The 27,558-nt window shown below is 39.0% G+C and overlaps 2 protein-coding genes across 2 annotated transcripts; both read right to left on the bottom strand.

The window, feature by feature from the left end:
* Window positions 1-601: 601 nt before the first annotated feature.
* Window positions 602-15,970, bottom strand: LOC137287479 (adenosine receptor A1-like). The gene is made up of 5 exons (XM_067819811.1): window positions 14,567-15,970; window positions 5,539-5,760; window positions 3,198-3,337; window positions 1,860-2,068; window positions 602-1,148 (listed from the first exon to the last, which is right to left on the bottom strand). The coding sequence occupies exons 1-5, from the start codon at window positions 14,838-14,840 to the stop codon at window positions 998-1,000; spliced, it is 996 nt and encodes a 331-aa protein (XP_067675912.1). The 5' UTR covers window positions 14,841-15,970; the 3' UTR covers window positions 602-997.
* A 9,594-nt stretch (window positions 15,971-25,564) lies between these two features.
* Window positions 25,565-26,618, bottom strand: LOC137287828 (uncharacterized). Its single transcript, XM_067820214.1, has 4 exons — window positions 26,547-26,618; window positions 26,392-26,396; window positions 25,864-25,988; window positions 25,565-25,629 (listed from the first exon to the last, which is right to left on the bottom strand). Exons 1-4 carry the CDS (start codon window positions 26,616-26,618, stop codon window positions 25,565-25,567), a joined length of 267 nt encoding a protein of 88 aa, XP_067676315.1.
* Between the last annotated feature and the right edge of the window lie 940 nt (window positions 26,619-27,558).

A 27,558-nucleotide genomic window follows, 5' to 3' on the forward strand; every position in this document is an offset into this window, starting at 1 on the left:
ATGGAATACTGTTCAAAGCGGCGTTAGAATACATTCATTCTCTCAATATGACGGAGCGTTCAGCATGTTTTGGTTTCAAATATGCTTCACTGTCTTTATAAGTTAGTCATCCTTTTAGGCATTTTGTCTAAACTGTATACAGAACAAAGACCGTACCTTCATTCCTGCATCCATTTCCTCCCCAAAACGCCATTTTCTTTAACGTAAAACGTATGTGTCCTGAAGAATATACCTGCAAAATCAACATTTCTGTTGTCTTTTCGGGAACTGTGATGTAGTATTTCTGTACATTTCTGTCGCAGGTCATTTTAGTTCAATACAAGGTGGTAAAGCCGTCCCTAAAATATCAGCAAATGACCAATCACTGTCTTAAGAGACGACAGAAGTGAATATTCGTTGTACAGCATTGTTTGGTTCGCTTGCTGTGTATTGTCGTGAGTGAAAAAAGTGCATGGATACAGATCATGTTGCTAAGACGGTGACAGTAAACGCCAAAGAACCGGGTTCGACCTCCGACATGAGTGCATTGTGTGAAGCCCATTTTTGGTGTCCCACGCCTTGATATTGCTGGAATATTGCTAAAAACGTTATAAAGCCAAACTCACTAACATCAGTCTTGTTAGTCAACGTTCATAGGGATAGATAACAGCAATGATCTTTATCACAAAATATCACACAACATATACGTACATGGTACAGATCAACATTGGAAAGGGGCATGTATATCAACCGATTGATTTACATGGTTGAGGCAGATCCTGTGCAAGTTATACTGCGATGGCGATGGAGAGTACGGAAATAGATTATGCATGTATGAATATCTAAAATTAAATAAAGCCATCGTGTTACTGTGGCAACGCGAACGTCACTTGACGTTTCAAATTAGCACATTGTTAGCGTCGTTTCTTAAATATCAACTGTTCAATGTCTATGAGGACATCAGACGAAATGTATTCTGCAGCTGGTGATATGATCACAGCGTACGTTCCATAATCCGTCAATTTGTGTTCCTCCGAAACCTGTTCACTACACACTGGAATGTCTTCCTCAAATCACGACGTATGAACTCTCTGAAGTCGCCTAGACGACCAGCGTAAATGAAGATGTTGATCGCTGACGTCATGTACAGCAGGATACGAGCACTGGCTCTGAAATACAGTAAGTATAATCATTAGTACGATTAAAAAACAAATTGTGTTAGTGTACACTACTCAAATGTAGACAGAGATAATCAGACATGCTATCCATTTAAACAGAATATTAATCTTGTCATATGAGAACCAGAGCCTATTGTACAAAACTTCTAAAGATCTCCGTAAGTCTATGATATACTATCTATATAGTTACCCTAGGTTGTAACGCTGCAAAACACTTTGTGGGCGGGGACCCAGTTTTAATTCGGAAAGATCCACATCCTTCAAAATGTAAATACAATTTACAACGACCATTTCTTATTCCCCACGTATATCGATGCTAATATCTTTCATCACTGGATTGTCTGTTTTAGACTCGATTATTGAGAGAGTGCCTCTATATACCCATATTGGTGAGTGCGGCTTTAAGCAACAAATAAACCAAACCAATTATCAACGCACCCCTTTCTAGTTATTTTCAGAAACGTTTCTGCAACTCCTTTCATTTTCTTCTCTTATACTGACTGTAGTATTATCCCCGTTCACAAAACCAACACGGCTTTAAGAGTAATCCCGCGTTGAAATTGTTGATCTAAGTTATAGCTGACTGTTGTCATTGTAACCCGATCGGAGTGAATTGTTGCGCATGGCGTTAACCTCCTGACTGCCTAACCCCGGGTTTCCTTTTCATTGACGCGTTACGAAGCAGATTACTAAAACTCTAACCTGATATAACGATTGATTTGGCAGGTTTCACACGCAATACTGACGAAGAAATAGATGACCATTGGTGTCCAGCCCACGGCGAAACTGAACAGGAGGATGGCAACCATGATGGTGGATTTGACCTCCCGGCCAAAGATGCTGCTGGACCTGTTGAACGATATCCGGTAGGGCGAGGGTCGAGGAGGCTCGTGTAGCGACATAACCTTCGCCTGAATCATTCAGTTTATAAAATAAGGTTAACTTCCAAAGATTTTTCTTTTTAAATATCCCAGTGGATGCAATATGGCAGACGCATGCATTACATGTTACATGGCGTAGTCTAGTGGTTGAAGCTCTCGCTCGCCGATGACCTCACATGGATACAGTGTGAAGCTCATTTCAGATGTCAACTGTTGTGATATTGATGGGATTTTGCTAAAAATGGCGTAAAACTAAAGTAACTCACCTTAAGACATATGATGGAGAGGTTAATGTCCATGTATTGTCATGCCATCGACCCACCTTGGTATATTATGAGGAGAACATGCTAACGGAAAAGGAGCGGTTAGGTAGCTCGTCGCACTGAAGACCCGGGTTCGATTCCCCACTGGCATGGAGTACAGTGTGCGAAGCCCATTAATGGTATCTCCTGCTTTGATATTGTGGGAATGTTTCTAAAAGCGGCGTAAAGCTACACTCAATGGGAAACGGAAATCCATACTTTCTATAAACTGATGTAAATGTTACTTCTTTGAAATCAGCAAAATACGTATATGATCCGTGTTTCATAGACAAAACCCACACACAAGAACGGAAAAAATAGATTTCCTTCCAAAGAGATCGTGTGTGAACGCAAATGATTATCAAAGGCAATGACGATTCGACTGTGACCAACACTTGCTTGGATACAAGCAATGCAGTATGATGGTTTATTAATGTTTTGCTATTTAAGTTGAACGCATTATCAGTATCGTTGATGTTTACTTGGTTCTGCGTATGTTAATCATACATTGCCGCATCAGTACTAGAGATCTGTTGTACAGTAGGGCATCATTGTGTCTGTACATTAAGTGCGTGCATGTTCATAGATACACACCCCTGAAGATCCGGGTTAGAACTGGTCTTCAGTAACACACGGTTGTCGGGGAAGGCGACTAACGGGATCGGGTAGACAGGTTCGCTGACTTGGTTGATACACCTAATCATATCCAATTTTCGTAGATCGATGTTCATGCTGTTAATCGCTATATTGTCTGGTCTAGACTCGATTATTTACAGACCGCCGCCATATCGCCATAATATTATTGAGTGCGGCGTAAAACTAACCTCACTCAATCATGGATACACGTGCATACTCACATGCCTGCGGGCGATCCGGGCAATCTTGCAGTAGAGCCCCACCATGACACAAAGAGGCAAAAAGAGCTGGATTACAAACAGGATCCCGACATGATGCAGGGAAAAGATGAGTTCATACCGGCAGATCCCCTTGTAGTCAACTGAAGAGGAAAGTCCCAGAAAGAACGTTGCGGAACAGGTTTGAATCACAACACCGATCTGGCACTCCAAATATATAGTATTGCATCTTACTCCATGTGCAATACGTTTGAAAATAATATTACATTAATGCAAAATATAAATCATCAGCGGAGTTAGAGTAACTGAATGTCCCTAGGACTCGCTACATTGCGTTCATATAGATCATGTGTATTGCTTGTCATCGCATCCAGTTCCCGTAATGTGTCGGTGATAAGGAAACGGCGGTGGGGGGTGGTCAGTGGTTATAGCTTTCGCTCGTCACGCCGAAGACTAGGATTTGTTTCTCCACATGGGTTCAAAGCTTACTTCTGTTGACCCTTGCCGTGATATTGCATGGATATTGCTAAAAGCGGCATAAAACTAAACTCACTCATTCACTCACAAAGAGATATGTTGGCTCGTAAGGCTCGGTGACTAGAATGATTGCCTGTCAGAGTAGCCCGATGATAAGGGTATGTGCTTAGAATATCCATTACTGGTTTGTCTTCTACACGCTCGATTATTTACCAACCAGTTTTAGACTGGAATAGTGATGGCTGTGGCGGTAAACAACAAAGAAATATATCATGTGTTTTAATTTCAGTTTTTGAAGAAAGAAAAGCAAGCCTCATATATCTAGATTCAGGTGTATGTATGATTCATGTATACATGCCATACATTCATTGTAAACGTTAGAACGACACCAACGATAGACGATCCCTGCATCACACAGTCATGATGTCACTAACTGCAACGGTGAAGAGCAGCTGCTCTTGGGCGATGGAAATGGTAGTTGCTTGTGGATAAATTTGGATGTTGAATGCGATGTCAAGATTTAAAAAAAAACAAAAACAAAACAAAACAAAACGAAACAAAAAAAAAACCACAGAGAGCTTGATCTAGGTAATGTATTTAAGCCGAACTTATGACGAGTACAGTTTGTAATATTAAAACACATATTACGTCTTGACATCAACACAAATCAGTATGCGATTTTCGTCGAGATAGATATTCAATTTCTTTACTACACATATTTTATTCATGAAATATAAAAACATTGGATTGGCACAACAAGCCAACGGCTCATATAAATGCTGCTCTGTCAAGCATAACACAATTCAATCAATGATTAATTTCAACCAAAGTTCAGATGCAATTATTTCCATGGAAATAGTCATGGAATGCATTTAAAAACATAAGAACTAAGGATAATTTGAGTCGATTTGAAAGTAGTATGTATTTGTGTCAAGAATAACTTGATTAATTCTGTTGCTGGAAGTTTAATTACCTTAAAGAATTGAATGTAAGTCAAAGCCATTTGTAGAAAAGGTAATGGAGAGAATCTTCACATACATACCCATATGCACATTTCGGGTTACTTGAAATATATCTATCAAAACAATTAGCGTTCTAGTCGTTATAACCCAGCCCGTGGTGAGCATAGACTATTTGACAAACTCGAGATTCAAGATATTTATAAAATGTTTCCTTGTTTGGTCTGTAATCGTGTTTTGAACGAATTTACTGATTGTGAGTTCATTATGTCGGTTGGTAAATTGTTTCACAAACGTGTGGTGCCTGGTAAAAGGGAGCGTGCATGCGACTCTGTATGGCAACGGGTTGTGCAAATCGGTATTCAGTATTTCTATATTTGTAAGGGCTTACAACTGGAACGTGTCCTGGCATTAACTCGGAGGAGTAGTTTCGAGTAGAATTATTATTAATTTTTCAGAACTTTTCTGCATTTCTCTATGCTTAACTAATAGTGTGAAATGTGTCTCTTTGTAGATTTCTTCATAACTAGTTCCTCTTGCGGTTCCATAAATCCTTCTTAGAGCGTCTGATTGGAAATTTTCTAGAATCATAGATTGTTCTTTCGCACAGTTGTCCCATAACTGGCAACAAAAGTCAAAGTGTGGAAGTATAGATTAGGAATACATACATTCTAACGCATGAAACGTTTGGACATAGATGAAATGTCAAGATGGGAAAATGACAAAATTTGCTATAAGGTAAACTCATCTCTTTCGAATGATTTTACAAAAACGATAATTTTAAACAACCATCTTTTCTTGTGTTAAAACTACGAAAAAATGCCTAAGACTATTTTATTTCTATTTCCGCGAGTTTTTATGTAATTCATTACTGACGCAGAATAAAGGATGGCTGATAACTCACGTACTTGGATCATAGAATGTATACTGCGCCACCGCTGTGCCTTGGGAGAGGATCCAGATGACAGGTATGCAGATAGCAGTGCTCCTTGTGGTGATGATGTGGTGGTAGCGGAGAGGGTGGACGATGGCGATGTAGCGAGTGACCGTAATGGCTACGAGGTGATAGGAAGAGCAGATTTCCAGGGCCAGGACCTGGGACACCAGGATTCGACACACAGACCACTTTCCTTCAGCGAGATACGGTGTATAATATAATACTTCAACTTCAAACAAACACGCAAAATTCGCTTAGAAAACATTGGGGTTGTACAGAAACAAACGTTGGGGTTGTATAGCACCAAACAGCGGGGTTGTATGGAAACAACCATTTGGGTTGTAAAGAAACAAAGATTAGGGTTGTATAGAAACAAATGTTGGGGTTGTATGGAAACAACCAATAGGGTCGCGTATAGAAACAAACGTTCAGGATGTATAGAAACGAACTACGGGACTGTATGGAAACAAACAGTGGGGTAGTTATTTCCATTCAAATCACCTGAAACCTCAGCATATGACACTACTGGCAGACACAGCGGTACAGCAATGCCAAAGCTTAACAAAACACACCACACATGACACATAAAAACTGGAACAGCATTAACAATTGAACTGCAGATATTAACATTTCCCAGCTGATGCCGAAAGAAATGGGTGGGAAAAAAATAAAGCTGGCAGTTGTCATAACGGCTGCAAAAGTTTTGGAGGATCCAGAGCTAGGACCACATGAACCAAAAATATAGCTATTTCAGAAGAGATATCGAAATCGTTTAAAGTTATACTGATACACAATCAAGCCTGTGTTATATTGTTGATATCCTTCAATACAACCGCGGTAGAGAGACTGACCTGTGAAAACTGTGATGATGATGAATGAATGGGGGCGTGAGTAATGCCAAACATTACAGTGAGTAATGCCAAACTGAAAGCCATAGCAACTATTGTTTATGTTTACAAAATACAACACTAGACAAACGCTGTTTGTGAGGTAAACAATTTCTCCCTTCACCAGGTACATTTAAAAAAAATATATAACCTATACAAAAAATGATCGATACAAATGATCTCTGTATTGTCTTACCAAACCGAAGCTTTGCTGCATTCGAGAAATGCTAATGTGCCTCCTTGAGTCTCACAGTATATAGGTCAATGCATATGTGCAATTTTGTTTTCATCAGCAGCCAACGCTCTTTTCAGTAAGGATCACCCACGCAAGTGCCATCCAAAATGCTAAATAGTAGAATTATTCATCCATGTATTATTACAACAAAAAAACAAAGACAATCAAGTTTTCTTGTAGCCGTGTAACAAACACACATGCAATAGGTACACAATCTTTGAAATGGTTTAGTTCGCATGACAAGCCATGCAGTCACGACAGACGTTGCTTGACGAGTACTGAGTACTTTGAATGCCGATTTTATGTACACACACAACAAAAGGTGTAACGTTTCTGTCATATCTCAAATACTGGTTTGATCGTGTTGAAACACATTCTCTGTTCTGTTTGTATGTACATATGATTCACCTCACGTTACATCCCTCAATAAATCATTCAACAGGGTAATGGCTGAGTGTTAAAAACTGCCTAACCGGCTTCGTCTGATGAAACGTATGCTATAAATATTTACTCCGACGTCATATAGCCAAAATGCTTTTTAACAGAAAACCATACATAATCTGAACGAGCCTTGTGTCCCTCTTATACATACTCCTTACACATTAACTTGGCTTATCTAAAAATGAACATTAAGGATACGACTCGAGCGTATTGGCTAGAATAAATAACTGATAGCGAACGTTTAATGTAGCTGTCAGTAACGCCATTGCCATCGGAGATTCATCACACGGAAAGAAATAAAACAAATAGTTACCGAAGTGAAGACCCACTACAAATGACTGTTGGGCACTTTCTTGTGAATATTGTGGGCAGCAGAATTCTTCATAGTAGTTTAAAAACTCATTTGATTTGAATGGCATATCATTTCTTTAATTGCACAGCGGTGATAAATGATACAAGACTATTGTAATTTGGAAGAAGCCGCGTACAGAAAGCGTAATCAAAATGTTATGCATCGACGCATTATATTTGAATAACCTGTACGACTGTCGTAAGCGAGACATTGCAAACACTTAGATAGCTTTATCAAATATCAAACAGATTGAACGTCCTTAGAATTGGCCTCGACAAGGAAGAGACAACCCTCATAGTGACATTATCAGTATCCAGACATTTGTGAAACGATAACGTGCTGTCAGTGAGTCGGACACTTACAACTAATGATGTACCTTCTCCCTAACACGAGCATCCACTACCACAATGATCATGGTTACGCAATGCCATTTACAAACTGGTCAAATGAAACACATGTTATATTTGGGATTACACTTTCTTAGTAAAGCACAAATTCTAGTATTTTTTTTAGTTGAGTCCCATCCGGCATTTTGAACCCCCACCCTCCAAGTCAGCCACCTAACCCGTGGAAGTCATTGTGGCTAAGCTGATTAGGCGCCTGGCTTTGGGTATTAGAAACAATACGCTATGAAGTAAAATTGAGCCAGTAGAGGTAACTGCATGGTACCTGTTTATATCCAATGTCTTTCGGTAAACCTACAGAATCACGTGGTTCTGTTAGCATGGTTCCCGCCATTTAAATTACCTCTCCTTGATACCCATTGGCTAACTTCTCTGAGATTCATTTAGAACCTTGAGTACTTAGTGAAGATAATACATATGTGGAGGAACAACATTGCATTTAGAGGCGACATTTGTTTTAGATAATTAGGGGCGACCTTTCGTTGTAGGCTCTAACATCGTTGTCACTCAAGTGCTGACCAAAGTTTGTTTGAGATCTTTATGAAAGCATATGACCACTAGCAACAGTATGCCACATTCATTGTAACTGAGGCGGTGCAGTAGCCCAGAGTTTAAAGCCAGGTTCGATTCCCCACGCCTGTACAGTGTATGAAGCCCATTGGGATGTCTCATGTCGTGATATTGTTGCAGTATTACTAAAAGTGGCGTCAAACCACCGTCCTTAGTACATGTAACTTTAGACACGCTTATACCCCTGAGACATCAAGAACTCGGTGTGAACACTCGAAAAGACACAAGGAAATCAAAACCCTCATAACAAGTTCCAACTAACGACTTCAAAATGGCAAAGGTCCAAGTAGCTATTCATACCGAAAGGCTCCAGCCGTCAGTTAACCTTGATCAAGACTGTTACATACATCCTGCTTACTATCAACTCATCAAGTACTATAAATCAAGTCAGTAAAACCCTTGTTTATACTATGCTATAAGCTTCACAGCTTGCAAACTATTCGGCTCTGTTGTAACACACCCAGTCCACTCAGCTCTAGATGGATGGGTTTTTTTCATATTTGTGTGTATACTCTTCTAAACTCCGTGAACTGATAAAAGCGTGAGAACCCACAGCGTTGTAATATAGGCAGCCGGCACCAGCATTAGGAAACAAATAAGTTGTTCTTCGATACATCTGATCCTGACTAAGATGAGCTAATTTGACTGATTAATCATTCGATGTAACAAACAGTAAATATGAGAGTTACTAGTGAGTCTCAGTGTTTGGCTGGCAGTATGAACAACATGACGGAGAGACCCTGAAGCAAATTTATCCAAGAAATTCCATGCAGGTCTAGAAAATGTGGCAAGTCTAGATTCCCCTAGCCTCAGGAAAATGAAGAAACTCTCAGGGCTCCATTTCATTCTATTATTTTTTACTATGAACTTTTTTTCAGTAAAATACTTTCAGTTCAGAGACTAGTTGTTAGTCTATGCCACTGTGACGATAGAGCTTCCGAGAAAGTCATCACTCAACAGAACCAACCTCAGTGTTCGCGTTAATGCAGAAACCTGCTCTTTTCACTCCAAAAAAGTAAATAAATAAATAAAGAAATAAAGAAATAAATAAATAAAAACACGCAAAACGCACGTTGTGTGCGTGTTTTGGACGTATGGATTCTGATCTACTTGATTTTAAAAGGTACTTTAAAACAGCAACGTATAAAAAAACAAGAAAGTTTGAAACGATTCAGGATTGTAATGAAAAATCCACGTACAAAAGATCTGCACTAGGTATATATCATTTTATTTCTTACAAAATCTACACTGAACCTATAAGCAAGCCAAAATCCTTTCTGATGTCACGAATAAAAGAAACACGGTGCTATGTTAAAATTGTACAGCCATTCCCCTTTGCAGTATTATCAGGTGCTCTCTCAAAGTGGCAACTACTTCATACATTTGAGCGTTGCATACACCTCAACACACACCCATAATAATTGTGTACATGAGGCCCCCATTAAACTGATAAAACACAGAAAGTTCACATTCACTTCATATAGAAACTGTGCATATACAAATATAAAATCTAAATTTATCAAACCTGCGTTGACACACAAGGATTTAAACCCTTAGATTAGTGGCATGTATCCGACCTGCATGCACACGTGTCACGTTCCGAGCAACAAATTGAGACGTGCATTCTGGGAAAGAGAAACAACAAATGAATGCCACACAATACTGTCACTTTGGAAAGTTCAACCCCTGCCCTTCCGATCGTTCGAAACATTAAACGGCCACTGAAACGCATATCATGCTAAGGCTAACGTTTGCACAACGTTATGAGGCCATTGGGATGGTCCGTGGGGGAATGTCTCAACGACAAGTGGCTGCACATTTCCACTGTCACACAATTTCTGAACTGGGAAGATGCTACGAGCACACAAATGACGTCATCGATTGGCCACGTTCTGGACGTCCACATGTAATAACGCCAAGACAGGACAGATGGATACGGATGACGCATCTTCGCCACAGGTTTCAGACTGCAGTAATCATTGCCCGAACCATCCCAGGACTTCGACGTATTCACCCCAACACAGTCCGACAACGTTTAAGTCATCACGGAATCAGACCTATCCTGACACAACGTCATCGACAAGCTCGTCCAATGTGGTGCCGAAATTATGTCCATCAACCCTTATTTTGGTGGAGCAATGTTGTTTTTACAGATGGGTCCAGGTTTAACATTTCTCATAGTGTTGGACGTCAACTGCAACTAGACGTGTGGGAGAACGTTATGCACAGGCCTGTGTCTTGGAGAGGAATCGCTTCGGTGGTGGGCCCCTTATTACTTGTGGTGGAATAACAGCACGTCAAAGAACTCTTTTGGTGATCGTTCAGGTCAACTTAACAAGTGTGTGATACAGGGATCAGATTCTTCGACCTGTGGCAATTCCTTTTCTGTAACATCATGGCCCTGGGTTAACATTCCAACAGGACAATGCCCGCCCTCATACGGCAAAGGTTGCTATGAATTTCTTGCAACACAACGTTGACTTACTGCATTGGTCTGCAAATTCACCGGGTCTCACCCCGATAGATCTTGTTATGGTCTTATGATCCCTCCATTAAAGTTTATATGTACCTTTGACATAGTTATCGTACTTATCAACTTTGATAATATTTTGACAATGCAGAGGTTCTTTATGTGCCTAGTATGTTTTAATTTAGAATACCACTTTCTGTCTTTCGAAATAGAAGACTGTTATTCATTAGTATGTCTGTACATCAATACATTGTACAGACCACCATTTTTCATGTAATGCTTGTCACGTACAAGGTGTTGGCTTTCAAAGAAAACAGGATGCATGCCAGTGGCATTCCGACAAGAAACAGACTTGTGTTGTTTCAAGACGTTGATAGATAGAGAACACCGATATCTTTATTGTGCTATTTATCATTCACCTAGCAAAAGCTGTAACGGCCAGCTACGGCCACCGACCTCGTAAAGAAATGAATTGAAGGAACGTTTGCGGATATCGCTGTGTTATCGTTACAGTGTAACATACTTAATACACTTTCCAGTTGAATTTGTTACCTTGAAAAGGAGGAATTTGCAATTCTTATTGTTCAGCACAGGCTTAAAATGAATATCAAAACCATCCCTTCTTTAACGTTCAATTACGCCCATCCATATCGTATACATTCATCCAAAATGATTGCCAATGACAGATGAGATCTGTGTTAAACACTATCAGATGGCTTACAGTCCGTTTGGCTCAAAAGCGGACTGATGAATTGCCGTCCAGCTCGAAAACTTATAAACATAACATACTCAATGAAACGCTGATCATACCAACTCTGTGAGGTTTATGCAGAATATTTTCCTTAAAATAAAAAAACAAGTTGTTTAAGAAACTATCATTAAAATATTGACATAGTTCACTATTTGTTACGAGGGAGGAGCGCAGAGAAAGGGACAGGATAGCGTATTTTTTAAAAAGAGAGAACACTCCATTGTTGACTCCCAATATCAGTTCCTCCCTTCCTGCTTGTCTCAATATGTGGTACCCCAAACACCCAGAAGGTACACATTCAAAATAACCAAACATGTGCTATCAGATAATGTCTGTTGAAAAAAACCCAAAACAATAGTCAATGCTTTGTGCTACTGTACTGAGCAACATAAGTAATTTGACCTCCACATTATTTGTATTAACTGGGACGTTTAATTCGTTTTATTATATAACCAATGCCACTAGCATGGTGGTATGGACGTACATATGAATAAGACAAAAACAATGAAAACCGTTGGACACCCACCACTGGTAACCTACACAGCTATTTTGGTCACAATAGGTCATCTGTTAGGAGAGTGGATTTTCTGTAAACTGAATGATTGTTTTAGTGATAAATACAACTGGGTCACAATGTTTAGAGTTTTGAGTGATAGGTATTATAGGTCACATTTCGCATCATAATTGTTTAGTGCTCTTAGTACTTTTGCAGCAGACTTTAAGGTAGTTCTCTAGCGTTACCTCTCTTTGAGTATGTCTTTTGATTAATTGTCGACTTCCGGGAGAATACGTGTACATTCTACGTTAATGGCGATGGTGGCACGTGCCCGAATATTGAAGAATCAGTGACTGTGTATATAAAGGGTGGTTGTGTTGACGACACGGACACACACACGGATTACCTGGTGTACATCATTCGGCTAACATCAATCCCTATTTGTCAACGCTCAACCTACATGACCGCTGCCTAACCGCTCGCCGTGTTACATTCAGTATAACTGTTTCTCACTCTCAAACCAAGACTTTGGTGAGTTGACATTATAATTCTGACCCATTACTTTAGATCTGACTCACTTGAAACCTGTATTGTGACTCTTTCTATCTTGCTTTTGTTTGTCGCCGAATACAAAATATTAAATATTTTAGACTTGTCTGTGTTACATTTTGCTGGTTCTGAGAGGTTTTCTTACACCTTTTGTCACAGCAAATTTTAAGCGTAACACATTAAACATGGTGGAATGTATATGAGAATGCTCACACTCGAACCAATCATAGAACGACTATCAGGGCAACACTAGTTCCTTCTTCCATATACCATCAAAACATGAAACGAAAGGGTAATATATATCATGTTTTGGATTACACTACACAGTGACATTTGGCCACTTTTATTCATAAAATGAACAGGTCACATAAGCACAGATTCACTCCCGTCAAGCAATACTGGCTTCTTTGTATTTAGAATAATGGCGGTATTCAACCACACGTCAGCATTTGTGTCTGCAACCTCGTTGGCTTAAGGCATATTTACACACTAATGTCAGTCCTATCAAAATGAAATGGTTGCAGCTAAAAAGACGGTCGAGCATACCGCATCGGTGTCTTGGATATAGGGATGTGCTTCAACACTCCCTCACGTAAATGAATGCTGAGCAACATTTTAGGGAGGACATTTAGGAGATAAACACACTGTGTTGGAAAATCAGAGGTACATAACGAAATTATAATAGCAATAAATTTGATTTAAAACCGAACGCGTAGTTTGAGGTTTTAATTACAAAATTTAGAGCTATTATAATTTCGTTATATACCTCTGACTTTCCAACACAATACGTTTATCGCCATTCTACCATAACCGTGTTATTAAGCTTTTAAACAAATACATAATGTGTTTGAAAATCAGAGGTACATAACGTGATTATATACATCTGAATGACTTTGATTAACCAATCACAATCCAGTATTTACTGAAGTCATGGTAGAATTAAGAGTTTCGTGAATACTCAACAGGTACTTAATAGGTTATTTCACAACATGGATGTGATACTGCCAGTGTAACTTTAAATATTTACTCACTCACTCAACAGAATATTTGTGGAGGATGGGCTTCTGAGTCAGACTTATACAATCGACTACACATTTAGCACTGATTTTGATATGGGTATGGAGAGGATATGAGTTGTAAACTAAGGGTTTCAGGCACGATGGGTTCCGGAAAATAGAGCTTGGTAAAAGGTGATTTAAATGTTTTTTTTCATTAAATTCCCTGATATATAGGAGACATTCGATATTCATGGAAGATAGAATATTTGACAATCCTCACACAGTATTTTTACTTTTGTCATTGGATCATAGAAGAACTACTGCTTTGTTATTTCAACAAATGCAATTGTAATAATAATATAACTGTATTATTGTAATTGTATAACTGTAGTGAGTGAGTGAGTTTAGTTTTACGCCTCACTCAGCAATATTCAAGCTACATGGCGGCGGTCTGTAAATAATCGCGCCTGGACCAGACAATCCAGTGATCAACAACATACGCATCGGCCTGCGCAATTGGGAACTGATGACATGTGTCAACCAAGTCAGCGAGCCTGACCACCCGATCCCGTTAGTCGCCTGTTACGACAAGCACAATCGCCTTTTATGACAAGCATGGGTCCTTTTATAGACCTTCGAATTATTTTTAGAGACTTTTTAACGAAAAGTTAAACATAGCCGGTAAATTTTATCTCACTCGATGCGGGTTTTCATTTTGAAAAGGAAATCAAGTTGTGTTTTCGGACTCCCCCAAAACAAACAAACAAACAAACAAACAAACTGCTGACAATACAACATATAATGATAACGACGCACCGAGTACAAAGATACAGACGATATACGTACCTAAAGGGCAAGTTATAGCTGGTATTCCTATGTGTGATATATTGTATAGTGGGTACACAAAACCTAGTATGAGATCAGACACTGCAAGGCTGCTGATGTAGTAGTTGCAAGGTTGACGCAGTGGTTCATGGCGCAGTACCGTCACGATGACGAGGATGTTGCCCGGCAGGTTGACGCAAGCAATCAAGAGGAACATTCCGTAATAGTAGGCCAGAAATAGCACATCCAATACCGTAGGCACTCCTTCTAGTAACTGTGTAGTGTTTGTGGTCATAACACCAAGAATACGTCATTAGACGAATAAGCTATAAAGTAGATAGGAATAAAGTAGATGGGGTCACAATGCTGTTTGACGTCAAAAGAACACGTCATAAATACATGAGTATAACGATCACCGGCATGTCATTTGCGTGTAGTGCAACATTTTCAAATACGTCATACATGTAGTGTGACGATTTAAAGTTCGTCATAAATGCACGCAATGTCACGAAGTCCAGAATGGCATAGATGCATGTAGTGTAACGGTATCCAGTACATCACGCATGAACATACTGTAACGAAATTCAGTACGTCATACGTGTATGTAGTGTAACGATGTCCAGATGTCCACACACCCCAGTTACATCAAATACACGCTATTGTAAATCCTGCTGCTATAACACTTCTTTGCTGTGAACATGTCTTTGGAATATCCATAAAACAAACTGACACTTCTCGTCAAACACATTGTGACAGAATTTCACGGAAATCGTGTTCAATTTCAGCAACGGAAACGTTGTAATTTAAATGCCTCTATGGGTCTCTTGTTAAGGTAAAAATCCCCATCTTTAGAAACACCGACGTATTTGTGACAATATTGTACAATCCTGCTCTTCTATTAGAGTCGACAATAGTACATCTTGCTCATCTGTCGTCAGTCCGTTGTCAAATTACGGCATTCCAACGAACATCTAACAAGGCATGAACTTAATATCAGCCCAGGTTCTGTCAAGTAAACACTTGAAACAACATGTCCACATTTACAAACGTTAACTGAAGATAAGAGAAACATAACTTCCACTCACGTTATTCCAGACTTGTTCGCATGGCAACGCAAAACCGTTAGTCAACGGCGTCAACAGACAGAGAATGTAGCAGTTACGATACGATTCGTTGCAAATGTCCCATGGTTCCTATTGACACTAAATCAAATAAAGCACACCTTTCATAAGAGAAGTGCTAAAATAACACACAATTAAGACCACTTCCAAGCGTTTACACATCTCTCCATTACTCCTCAGTGGCGCCAATCGGTGGATTCCACTCACAACCTAGACTTAATTGGTCTCCATAATTGCCTTGTTTTGTCAGGGACTGCCGACAAACGGATTCATACCAGCGATTAAGGGTATGCTATTTTTCAGTAATGTGCGTCATTTGTGACACAAATCATGCATTAGCTTTAGATAGTGTTTGGTCCCAGTAGCAGGAAGGATACACGTGGTAGGGAAGTCGTTTATCCGATATCTGTCGACTCTGCGTGCTAGGTCGAGCTGGCACAGACGTGTTATCTCAGACTCGCATTGGGTAAACAGTTGGGGCGGAAACTGGAAGAAAGACAGATAACTGGAGGAAGATTGTTGTCACGTTTGTGGAAAATGTTTGATTGAATCTGATAAAATCACATACGCTCTCGTACTTTAATCAAAATATTGACATTTCATGACCTATAATCATAAATTACTCAAATGAAAAAAATGTTTACTGTGTACCGAAATGAAGACAGATAACAATATATTTGTAGTGCGTTGGTGCACCCCCAAATCGTCATTCATGAAAAAGCCAAAACATTACGAGAGTCCAACTCGCATAAATATACTCTTTAAAATGTTGGGGAAGATGAACTTTCAATTTCGATAGGAAGTACAAGCGTTGATAAACTTTTCAAAGGCAGCCATTTTGTGAACCACCACCCTAAACACAACGCATGTTGATGCAGTACCACCATACACATGCTTGGGGAGTCATTCCTCATTTGACTGTTTTCAGGAAGGTCGATTAATCAACGTAGACCATTAATTTTGACAATCACACAGCATAACACAGCTGTTAGTGTTATTTCTTGTCGTTATTTATGTTTGAAAATGAAAATGAAACGCATGCTCATTCATGCAATCATTTTCCATTAGCGATAATTGTACAAACCACTATGGTTCTAAGGAAGTGCAAGTGATGAACACACACACACAACACACACACACACAACACACACACAACACACGACACACAAAGAACACACACACATACACACACATACACACACACGATCGGCTTTACACCATCCCTTCAGCGGCTGGCAATTGTAAGAAATCCTAGCCAAAATCAAAATAACAAAAATATTACGTCTAAAAATCCAGGTAAGTTTAAATTATTTCAAATGTTTTGGGAATTATGCACTCTCTCAGGAGGACAATAATGTTACAATACTTCAACACCCTTTGAGGGTATAACCACTAACAATCTCAGTTACTAATCTAAACTACCAATAATAGCCTATTTATCTTTTTACAAATCATTCAGCAAATCTGAATCTTTCAATGTTCTCAGAAGAACCCACCAACGGTGGTACATGGGAAAAGTACAATATAAATTCGCAAATGATGCTATAATTAACATGACGGGAAATAAGTAAATACATACATTGAGTGAGATTTTCAATGAAATTTGACAAAATTGCATTAGCATGCGTCTCCTGCAGCTACGACTATCCAGAGACAATGTTAATGAATTTAGACAGGGTTTTCACATCTTTAAATCCTGGTGCTAGATAGACATTTTTTAGCCTGTACATATGCAGCCATTCGTAGAGATCTTTAAATATGTGTGTAGACCGCGTCTGGAGAAGAGCTCCACACCTAAAATGGTAGTGATACTCATCACCAACCGCTGGGAAATTACATAGATGGTAGAAAGGTTCTATTCTGCATCCCGTTTCAAATGGAAAGTTGTGATTGTTGTTCTAAATTTAAAGACAGGATCGCCTATGTTTTTAGGTGGATAAGGGTACTTTTTAGAACTTTTTATAGAACACACCTTTCGGGCTTTCAGTAATGGAACTATGCCAGTTCTGGAAGAACCGGTCTTTCAATAGTTTTTTTCAGAACTAGTCTTTCAATATTTCTTTAACGTTTGCAACTAACCACGATGAAGACATGCGGATTGTCAAATAGTTCACTTATTCCACAGTTATTTCACATTTTCTTAACAAACGTTGCCCATAGAGGTTTTTCAGTGTTGCCAGCTAAATTACTGTTGATAAATCTATGAATAAGATTTGTTAGTCCTTTATGACTTGGTATTTGTGCCAGTACAGAATACGTTTGTATATTTTGATATAAAGGTGTTCCCTTCCTAGGTTTCTATGAATCATACAACTTGATGTTGTTACTTCGACTACCTGCTGCCAATTAAAGATATTTCAAATGGACTTTTCATTCAGCTTAACATTGTCACAATACCAAAATTTCAGAACAGTACATTAGGATCTGAGCAATCAAAGTGTCAAATGCCGATATTAAACAGTCCAAGGACAGATGGTTTCGTGTTCTTTTTATAATAATAACCTCACAGAGTTCGTTGCATCTTCCTCAAAGACGTTAATAACTTCTACAAATCTCCCGTTTCTGTGTAAAACTATTTCACGGTAGATTCAAGCCTCAACAATTTCTATCGTATGATACCCGAAGTGAATCTCTATTTCATTTTGCTGTTTTGGCTGGCCTGCTTCCCAAAAACTATTATTTTACTTTTAGTTTGCATAGTGTAGTGAACATTATACCTGAAAAGTGTCGAGTGATTGTTGTAGGTTTTTAGGGTCAATACCCCAAAGGGCTGAATATGACAGCATTATCTGCATGCCGTCCTCATGCTTAAATTATAATAGGTGAGGGCAAAACTATACTTTATTACAAAACACATTGGCGTAGCGCGACCTATATTTCCTAACTGTAAATAGTTTACCGAAACAGTGATTGAGTGGTTGAGTGAGCTAATATTTAACGTCACATTGGCAATATTTCAGCCATATCGTGACGAGAACATTTTTGATATTGAAATGAAATTTGTATACACTATAAAAATTTGTCGCCAAAGGAAGGTAAACATCTACAATATCACAGTTACAATATAAAAGTAGTGTGGAAAGGAAAAACTAATATCACTATTTGGACAATACAGTATAAAATACGGGCTATATATGACCAACAACCAAAGGTAGATCACCATACTGGGGACCATGGGGACTTACAGTACATTTGCTACCTGCATGGACCCTAGCGGAATTTACATCACCCCTACAGCCGTTAGTAATTTAGGAAATCTAGCCATACATTAAAATGACACATATTCTACGATTAAAAATGTGGAAAGTTTTAATTTACTTTGAATGTTTGTGGATCTACCGTTTACCGAAACAACTGCGTGAGACTTGGTATTGGTCTATACGAGTTTGGACCGAGGCGTTCGACCTTTTTCTTACCAGTCGGCCTGATTATTCCCTTTAGCTAAACACTCGAGTACATCTCCGGAACAAGTATCAAATGAAATAAGTAGGTTCGCAGTGGTATTAAGTATATGTGGAAGCAGCAATAAAATAATCATTGAAAAAAATTAACAAGTAGCTTTATTGAGAGAAAGAGAGAGAGAGAGAGAGAGAGAGAGAGAGAGAGAGAGAGAGAGAGAGAGAGAGAGAGAGAGAGGGAATGTGTGTGTGTTTGTGTGTGACTGCACTATACCTCAATGTCACTATTTGTTTGGCTAGCCCTTCCTCTGAGTTGACATGTCACATTTTAACATTGAACTCCTATACATACACAGTATGCTGATTTTGCAACATACTTGGGGGTGAATAGATTAAGACATAAATGTGGTTAGATAAGAGCGATTGAAGCAGATCTACCAATAAATGTTTTTTAACCACTTTCCATGTGATTTGCTGCTCATCAGAATCCTTGTACATCATCAACAAGTATTGATTTGCCCTACCATACTTGTCTTGCCCATCTGTCGTAGCATTTCCATTCTTCATTGGTATCGTTAATCTAAAGTCAGAAAAATACAGGCCAACTAAACCAGAGGTAGCTTTAGTGAATACAGACAATACAATCATATAACAATGTCAAACGCATTTATTAATGAAAATGTATTTATTAATGGAAGACGTTATTAACTGACGTAAGTAATGCTGAACAGGAGAAGGCTGCATTAACGATTGCGTGACCAACTGGAATATGGTACAAGTCGTAAAGGCAATGGTGAAGGATGCTACTGAGCTATACAAACATCATGTTGACGAGATGGAGAGGATGATACGCTCCCAAGAGCTGGTAAATCTTTCAGCCGGTATGACGATAAGCAACAATGTATGTCATCACAGATGTTACAGACAATGTTTGTGTCTTGTTGGTTGGTATCTAACCCAGGATTAGTCCAGCTGTAATAAAATTAATGTGACAGTCGCCTCTTATGGCAAATATGGGTTGCTGAAGTTCAGTTCCTACATTGAAGGGTATACATGGGAATAAAATGAAATTGCAACAGACTCAAAATATTGTATTGTAGCTTTTCTTCGGGAAAAGTGGTATATGTATGCTTATGTATTTGCTGTGTTTGCGTCGAGAAATTAGTTTTTGAAACAAAGTCGAAGGTGGCTTGTTTGATGGTGTAGAGGTCATATTAGGAAAGTGATAGGATGAGAGTCGGTACTTAAGGTGATTACATGTACCTTGATTATAGATCACCTTCATATAGAAGGATTGTTGTTATCCTCTGGTATGTAATACTAATCTTCCTATTTTTTTAAAGTGATGTGGCGTTGGGAAATTCTGCATAGTGATCGGGGACTAATCCTATCCTTTGCTGCAGACTGAGTCGAATATCGACTTCTGTTACAAATAGATGGATATAAGTTCCTGAAGAAAGAATACCATTTTTCCCTTTAGACATGAGAATTCTACATCTCAAATTGTCATGCCACGTGTAAGACTGGCATGAGGAAGAGAACACATAAAAGTATCTAGTCTGAATTAAAGAAGGCTTGGTGTACCGCTCCTCTGTTTCTGGTATCAACTTCTTCCATATTTTCAGGAGCCCCAAACCACAACATTTGTTTTCAATAATTTGATAAATTTCCGGTTATTCGGGACCTTAGATACCACAACATGATTCCCCAAGATGGACTATGAGTGAGTGAGTGAGTTAATATTTAGCGTCACATCGGCAATATTGCAGACATATCGCGCAGCTACAATTTAATTTATTTCAGAATTAAAATTATTAAATTTAGAAGGTAAAAACCTGCCATCGAAGGAGAGTAAAGATACTAGATTCTGACAGATATGAACATGAAACTAGCACGTGAAACTAAAACAGTGTAATTAAAAAGGACAATATAATATAAAACACGGGCTATAGATCACCAACAACTGAAGGTAGATCACCATACTAGCGTTCACGAGGACTTGCAGTACCTTTGCTACCTGCATGGACCCTAGTTGGATTTACATCATCCCTTCAGCTTTCAGCAGTTTAGACACATCTAGCTATGACATTTCCAGATGGATCATTCACTTGCATGCACCAGTGAAATATTAGTGTGCAAGTAACAGAAGCCGAATAATAGAGATGATAATATCATAGAAGAACATGTATGTCGACGTGGTCCGGCATGAATGAAATTCAATCATGTAAATAGTGAAACTGGTATAACTTGAAGACTGTGGAAGTTGTAATATGGATAACTGTAAGAAATCAATTATTCCTTAAGTCAGACCTTTAGTATGGGGAACTGAGACGTTTAAGCACAAGGCTTTGCCACTATCCGGTTTGAGCTGAAGTTCAAGTTTCTACTACTTTTGTTGGGTTGACCCCAGTATGGAATTAGAACCAAGAGTCTCACTGTTCAGTAATCGCCAACATACAGTCATTCGCTTACCCCGCCCAGCCATAGCTGTTACCACTGTTTCTAATCTTCTCTACATATTGCAAGAAAACACTACTGATTCACAGCCAGAAATGGGCTTCTTTCTTTGATTTAAAAACGAAAATAAGAGCAGAACATTCAACAACTGTTGTGGGGAGAGTGCAATGGTAGAGAATATGGAAGCTGTTGCACATCAACTATTGACATGGGGGGATGACGTGTGTTCGGAACAGGGTCCTCAGATGAAGGTCAGTATTGAGGATATTGGGGCTACGCAGCTAGTCATGTCCACTGAGGCAGTTCGCTATTCTACCACCGGGCTATCCCACCGAACCTAGTTTGTCAGAAAACGGCTACTCAACCACCGTATTCGCATTTCGGATTTCGTAAGGTTAGATTTACGTCGCTTTTGTCAATACTCCAGAAATATCACGTCAGGGGGCAGAATAAGTATTCTTCGCACATCGTACCCATGTTGGGAATCGAACTCGGGTCTTCGGAACGAATGTTTTAACCACTAGGATGTCCCACACTCTATGGTATTTAGGAAAAATGATATGCTAAATATTTAGAACTTATAAGCAAAAAGTCTGTGTTTAATGCTGCAAGTTATTTATTTACAAGCCACGGCAATGAAAGACACTCAGTGTATGCAGCAGAACTCGGTCATTATAACAGACAACACTGAATGAGAAGTAGCCACTGATGATCTCTCGAAGGTGTGGATCACCTTGCATCCTAATGTTTTGTGATGTCATGGCGTCTCACAACAAACGAGTGGACTGTCGACGGAACATTTCGGTTCTACGGTGTTCAGATGAGCATGCTTGTATCCTGAGCTGTACAAAGGTTGTGAGCTGATTTATTGACAGCAGATCCTCAAAATCCATACAATGTTCATGTGACCGCTGCGCTAACTGGACTGAAATCATCTGAATCTCCTGACTAAGGATTCTTTTGGTGACTGACGTACAATTAAACCATTTCATTTGCTTAGGTAACAAGGGACTTTTTATGCTTGCAAACCATTTGTATTAAGTTTGGCTGAGATGGTGTGAACATGCGTGCCATTTTGGGACAATTTGTCAGTTGTCTGCTAGTGTGAGAAGACAGTACTTATAATCTGTGGCTGCTGATGCCGGTGTAAACATTACACCAAACCTTCAATTTGTGTATGTGGTTGCGTGCGCGCGCGCCTCTCTCTCTCTCTCTCTCTCTCTCTCTCTCTCTCTCTGTGTGTGTGTGTGGTGTAGATACTGTCAACGGGGATCCTATGTCAACGCGTAGTATGTGATTGACGTGATTACATACATGCAATTCTTTGACGAAATGGTGAATACGTTGATGAAGACGAAGGCATAGTTTAGTTCGAACTTCTTAAGTTGGTTTCACACAACATAACAAACAAGTATACATGAATGAGGTGAGCGGACTTTCAGCTCAACCTCAGGGCCTTTCCTGCGAGGACATAATCCTGCTCGCGGTCGTCCCTACAAAGACAATCGGAATGCCGATCTCCACACTCACATCTCACGTGCAGTATAGGTGTGAGCATACATATATTATATAGTTTTCAACAACAATAGACTGGCAAAGATTCAACAATGGACAGATAGAGAAACTAATAGCACTTCCTTCTACAGTTGATGTGATGACAGACACAGCCAAGGGGGATAACCAATAAAGGCCATAAATGTCATGTACAGTAATTAATGGAAGTGACAAAGAGGAACAAGGTAGCTGACAAAACAATGTACTCTTCGGTAGTGATAAAGATCAAGATTGCAAATCGAATGATAATAACTAAATATCATATAGCCTGGCCACATAGGTTTTGGTCTGTAGAAATATTTGGACATGGCTGCCTTGAAGTAGGCCCTGTGGCTCAGTGATGGTGTTCGATTTGAATTTGGGTAAATGATACCCTGATGGATTTGCAATATTGCCAATACTGTGCATTGATTATCAAGAAAGACATTAATCACGTGTGATGTGACACTCTACATAGAACTTAGCATAGATTTAGTGCATTTAATGTAGTTATCCAACAGTAAAGCAACGTGGTGCTACATGTTTATCATAAATACAAAGCCATTTTCACAAAACACCCCACATATTTAGTACAGAATCGTTGAGAAAAGCTGACCGTATGTCCAGTGGTATGCTAGTATAAGAGACGTGATTTTATATAAAATATACCATCTGTTACCTACCATATAGAAAGTTAAATATGCAATTGTATTGAGAAAATTTAAGGTATGAGAACTGTTTATAACAACAACAGAATCACACGATTCATTTTGCATGATTCACCAAGTCTTCACAATCTTCAGAGAATGTGAAATGCTGTAGTAGATACAAAGGGTTAAACAAATTCCGCCCTGGTGTTACAGTGTGTGAGTACTTGTTCTTATTGCTGTGGGTAGGAAGTTTTGAATTTAAAAGGACAAAGATCTGCCCATACGAGTGTCTTGGTGTTTTGCCGTTGCAAATTGTGTGATTTCTCTGGCAACATGTAGTTACAATATACCAGTACAATTCTTATTAATCCATATTTAGCATGAGCTGGGTCTAGATTCCATTGGAGTCCCGACTTCTATTGCAACGTCCGTTTCAAGGAATTGAGGTCCGAAATATTGTACTTTTTTGCAAAAGCAGCTGAGGAATGGATTTTTATTAACGTCATGAAGCTGACATCGTTCGCTTTAATGAATACAAGTACGAGTATGCATTATGTAATCGAGAAGAACAAACAATATGAACCTTGTCTCGGAGCTTGATTTCTTTAAGACAAATCGGCTTTTACGACCACCATGCATCCGCGTTTATCCAGCACAGCACAGTGACTTCACACTGCAGACAATGTAGGGTTGTATGATATGGTAACTGGAAACTTCGTGCAATGTTCAATATTTATTCATAATACTGAGTATGAACTGTAAAAAAACTAATAAGTAAAACAGTTGGGCTAACTACACATTGAAGAATACATTTGGTGTTTGATAATGAACTAAATTTAAAGTGAATAACTTGGTGTATCTATACAAGGATTGAGGTATTTGAGGTTCATAAAGTCTGTGCTCCAGTATCGTGCATCGACAAATCTGTTGATACAGGTATTACGCGCGATAGTCTTCAATCTTTAAAAAATGCCTACATCATGCTCATCGCTTTTCGGTGGCTGATAGATAATAATATCGGATGTTCTTGGGCTATCAGCTGAAATGTGAAACGAAATCATACTACTTTGTATCAACTGTCTAATTTCGAACACGTGTGTATTTTATACAATATACCAAAGATCGTAATGGCTAACAAACCACAACAAACAATAAAATCAGGACAACAAAGAATCAACTCGGAGTCACTGGCTCCACATCTGAATTTATGTTTAAGTTGTTAATATGCTTTTCTCACTGGGAGTGTATACATATTGTATATGTACCCATGTTGAGAAATTATCCCTGCATTTATGCGCTTGTGATATGAACGGAAGCACATGATTGCTGTACAGAAATAAATATCTGATTTTAAGACAACATTGTGAGGAGAGTTAGTTCCCTCAGTATGACACTATAATGAACATGGCTACGTTATTCGGTTCTGAGTTTTGGCTTCGATCGAGTGAATCATTGCTTCATCAACATACTTTTCGATATGGAGCAACCGCAGAAAACACTAAATTATGAACAGAAGTCAACCAAACCCAAATGCTTTGGAAACAATAAATTTCTCCTGAACATCCGTGTTAACCAGATAGTTGCTATCGTCTGTCCACTTTCACCGTTAATGTAAAATAGCAACATCATTACTATGTGCTCAAAAAACATTACAAGCACATGCATATACACACATATACGCCATCATGTATTCATGAAAATGTAGGTAGGTATCAATCACAATCCATGGAATAGGTAAAGACAAATTTCGACCATATTAATTTGCAAACATGCTAGCGGGATCGTTTGCTATTTGTCTTTTTCTTAAGATGCACAATCGTTTACTCCATCAATATCTGTGAAACAAAGTACTTGTTTACTTTATGTCTGAGACTCTGCGTATTTCTCCAATGCTACAATCTCGTCATCCTCAAGAATCTGGTCAGCTGTTGAGAAGGGAACAATCACTTTATGAGGTATGCTTTGATATATTGTAGTGCATGCTATTGCAATACCATGTTACGACTGCATTCCATTGTGTCTGTTAAGTTTTACTTGTGGGAGGTGGTGTTAAAGTTAGTATATTTACGAGTTACCTTTTCCAGGGACACTCTTATAGAAAGTATAATGGTAAAATGACATCGTCATCTTGTCACCATCCATATACACAAAAGCGTTACCATTTGAATCTGCAAAGTGCATGAGTTCCTCAGCTCCTTCTGCACCGAACTCCTCTGTCAGTTCAGCCATATCAAGCTTTCCGCCCCCATTCAAGTAAACGTCTTTAACCGAGGGGATTGTACATCTTTCACGACGAATTGTAGTTGTGCAAAAGATAAACTAATACGATCGGTCGTTGAGATCCTGTCTTATTTCATACCCATAATTAGAGGCATCTTATGGCTGCAATGTATGAAATTCGAAAAGATTCATTTAGTGAACTAATAATGGCTTTGCGCCATTACAAGAAGTGATTTATAAAGTGACAAGAAAACACTCTTGCAATACTGTCTTCCATCACAAGACATGTTTGCAGATAAATGGCTCTCAAGCAAGAGTTGCGTGTGAAGACCTGGGATCCAGATACATCTTGACAAAAGTGATTCTGATGTCAAAGAAAATCCAGACATGCTCTTGTTGTCTGTAAACGTTTCGATTATACGTACACTTTAGTGCCTAGTGTGACCACGTTAAGATAGTATTCTCACGAATGCTACATCAACAAAGCATTTGCTAATGAAATGACAACCAGTAGCCTTTGAGAATCATTTAAAATCTTGGATATGCATTTCAGACTGTAATAAGTGTTTGTGATTTTTTTACTCTCCAGCAGCTTTCGGCTTAGTGTCTTCAAACGTCTGACGGCTATTCGCCAAATTCCTTTTGTCGGCTGTACCACGATGTCAAGCAGGAGGAGGGCGACAATGGTTTTCATCTACAAAATGAATACATTTACATTTACATATAATCAAAATTAAGACTAGTATCACTATTAGGACAAAACAATAGAAAATACGGGCTATAGATCACAAACAACTGAAGGTAGATCAGAAGGTTATAGACGCTAAGGTCTATACACTGACGATACAATGGCTTCAGTGATTAGCTACAAACCAGGTGCATTCTATTCTCACATCATTTTTTTTCTACGCGGACCTATCATAAGCACTAAAACTGCAAGATATTTTTGCCTGTAAACGTCTGTCGTGTTGAGAGTATATGACATTCGCCATGTGGAAATTTATGTATGAATGTTTGTACTTTAGTCCTCTGGTTCTACAGATGTGTTTCGCCGATGAGACGGGTTCAATTTCCCATATGGTTACAATGTGTATTTAAACCCCATTTCTGATATTGTTGGAATATAGCTACAAGCGGTTCCAAATTAAATTGACTGACTATTTAGTGTTCTAGGTTATTTCTTAATAAACAACCCGTGAAGGTCCCGGGGTAGAATAGGCCTTCAGCAACCCATACTTGCCATAAGAGGCGACTATGCTCGTTGTAAGAGGCGACTAATGGGATCGGGTGGTCAGGCTTGATGACTTGGTTGACACATGTCATCGGTTCCCTATGGCGCAGATTGATGCTCATGTTGTTGATCGCTGGATTGTCTGGTCCAGACTCGATTATTTACAGACCGCCGCCATATAGCTGGAATATTGCTGAGTGCGGTGTAAAATTAAACTCACTCACTCACTCTTAATGAACAAACGATAACAGTTAACATTTGCAGTTCTGCCTTTAAATACGCAATGCCGCACTCCCTGCAATCCTGTAATTGCCTTGTGTTCTTCTCGATTGTATAATACATACTCATACTTGATTTTATCATATTGGTAAACAATGCAACCTGTGTTACGCTTTGACAAACA

Source organism: Haliotis asinina, chromosome 6 (assembly GCF_037392515.1).
Source record: "Haliotis asinina isolate JCU_RB_2024 chromosome 6, JCU_Hal_asi_v2, whole genome shotgun sequence".
Taxonomy (NCBI): Eukaryota; Metazoa; Mollusca; class Gastropoda; order Lepetellida; family Haliotidae; genus Haliotis; species Haliotis asinina.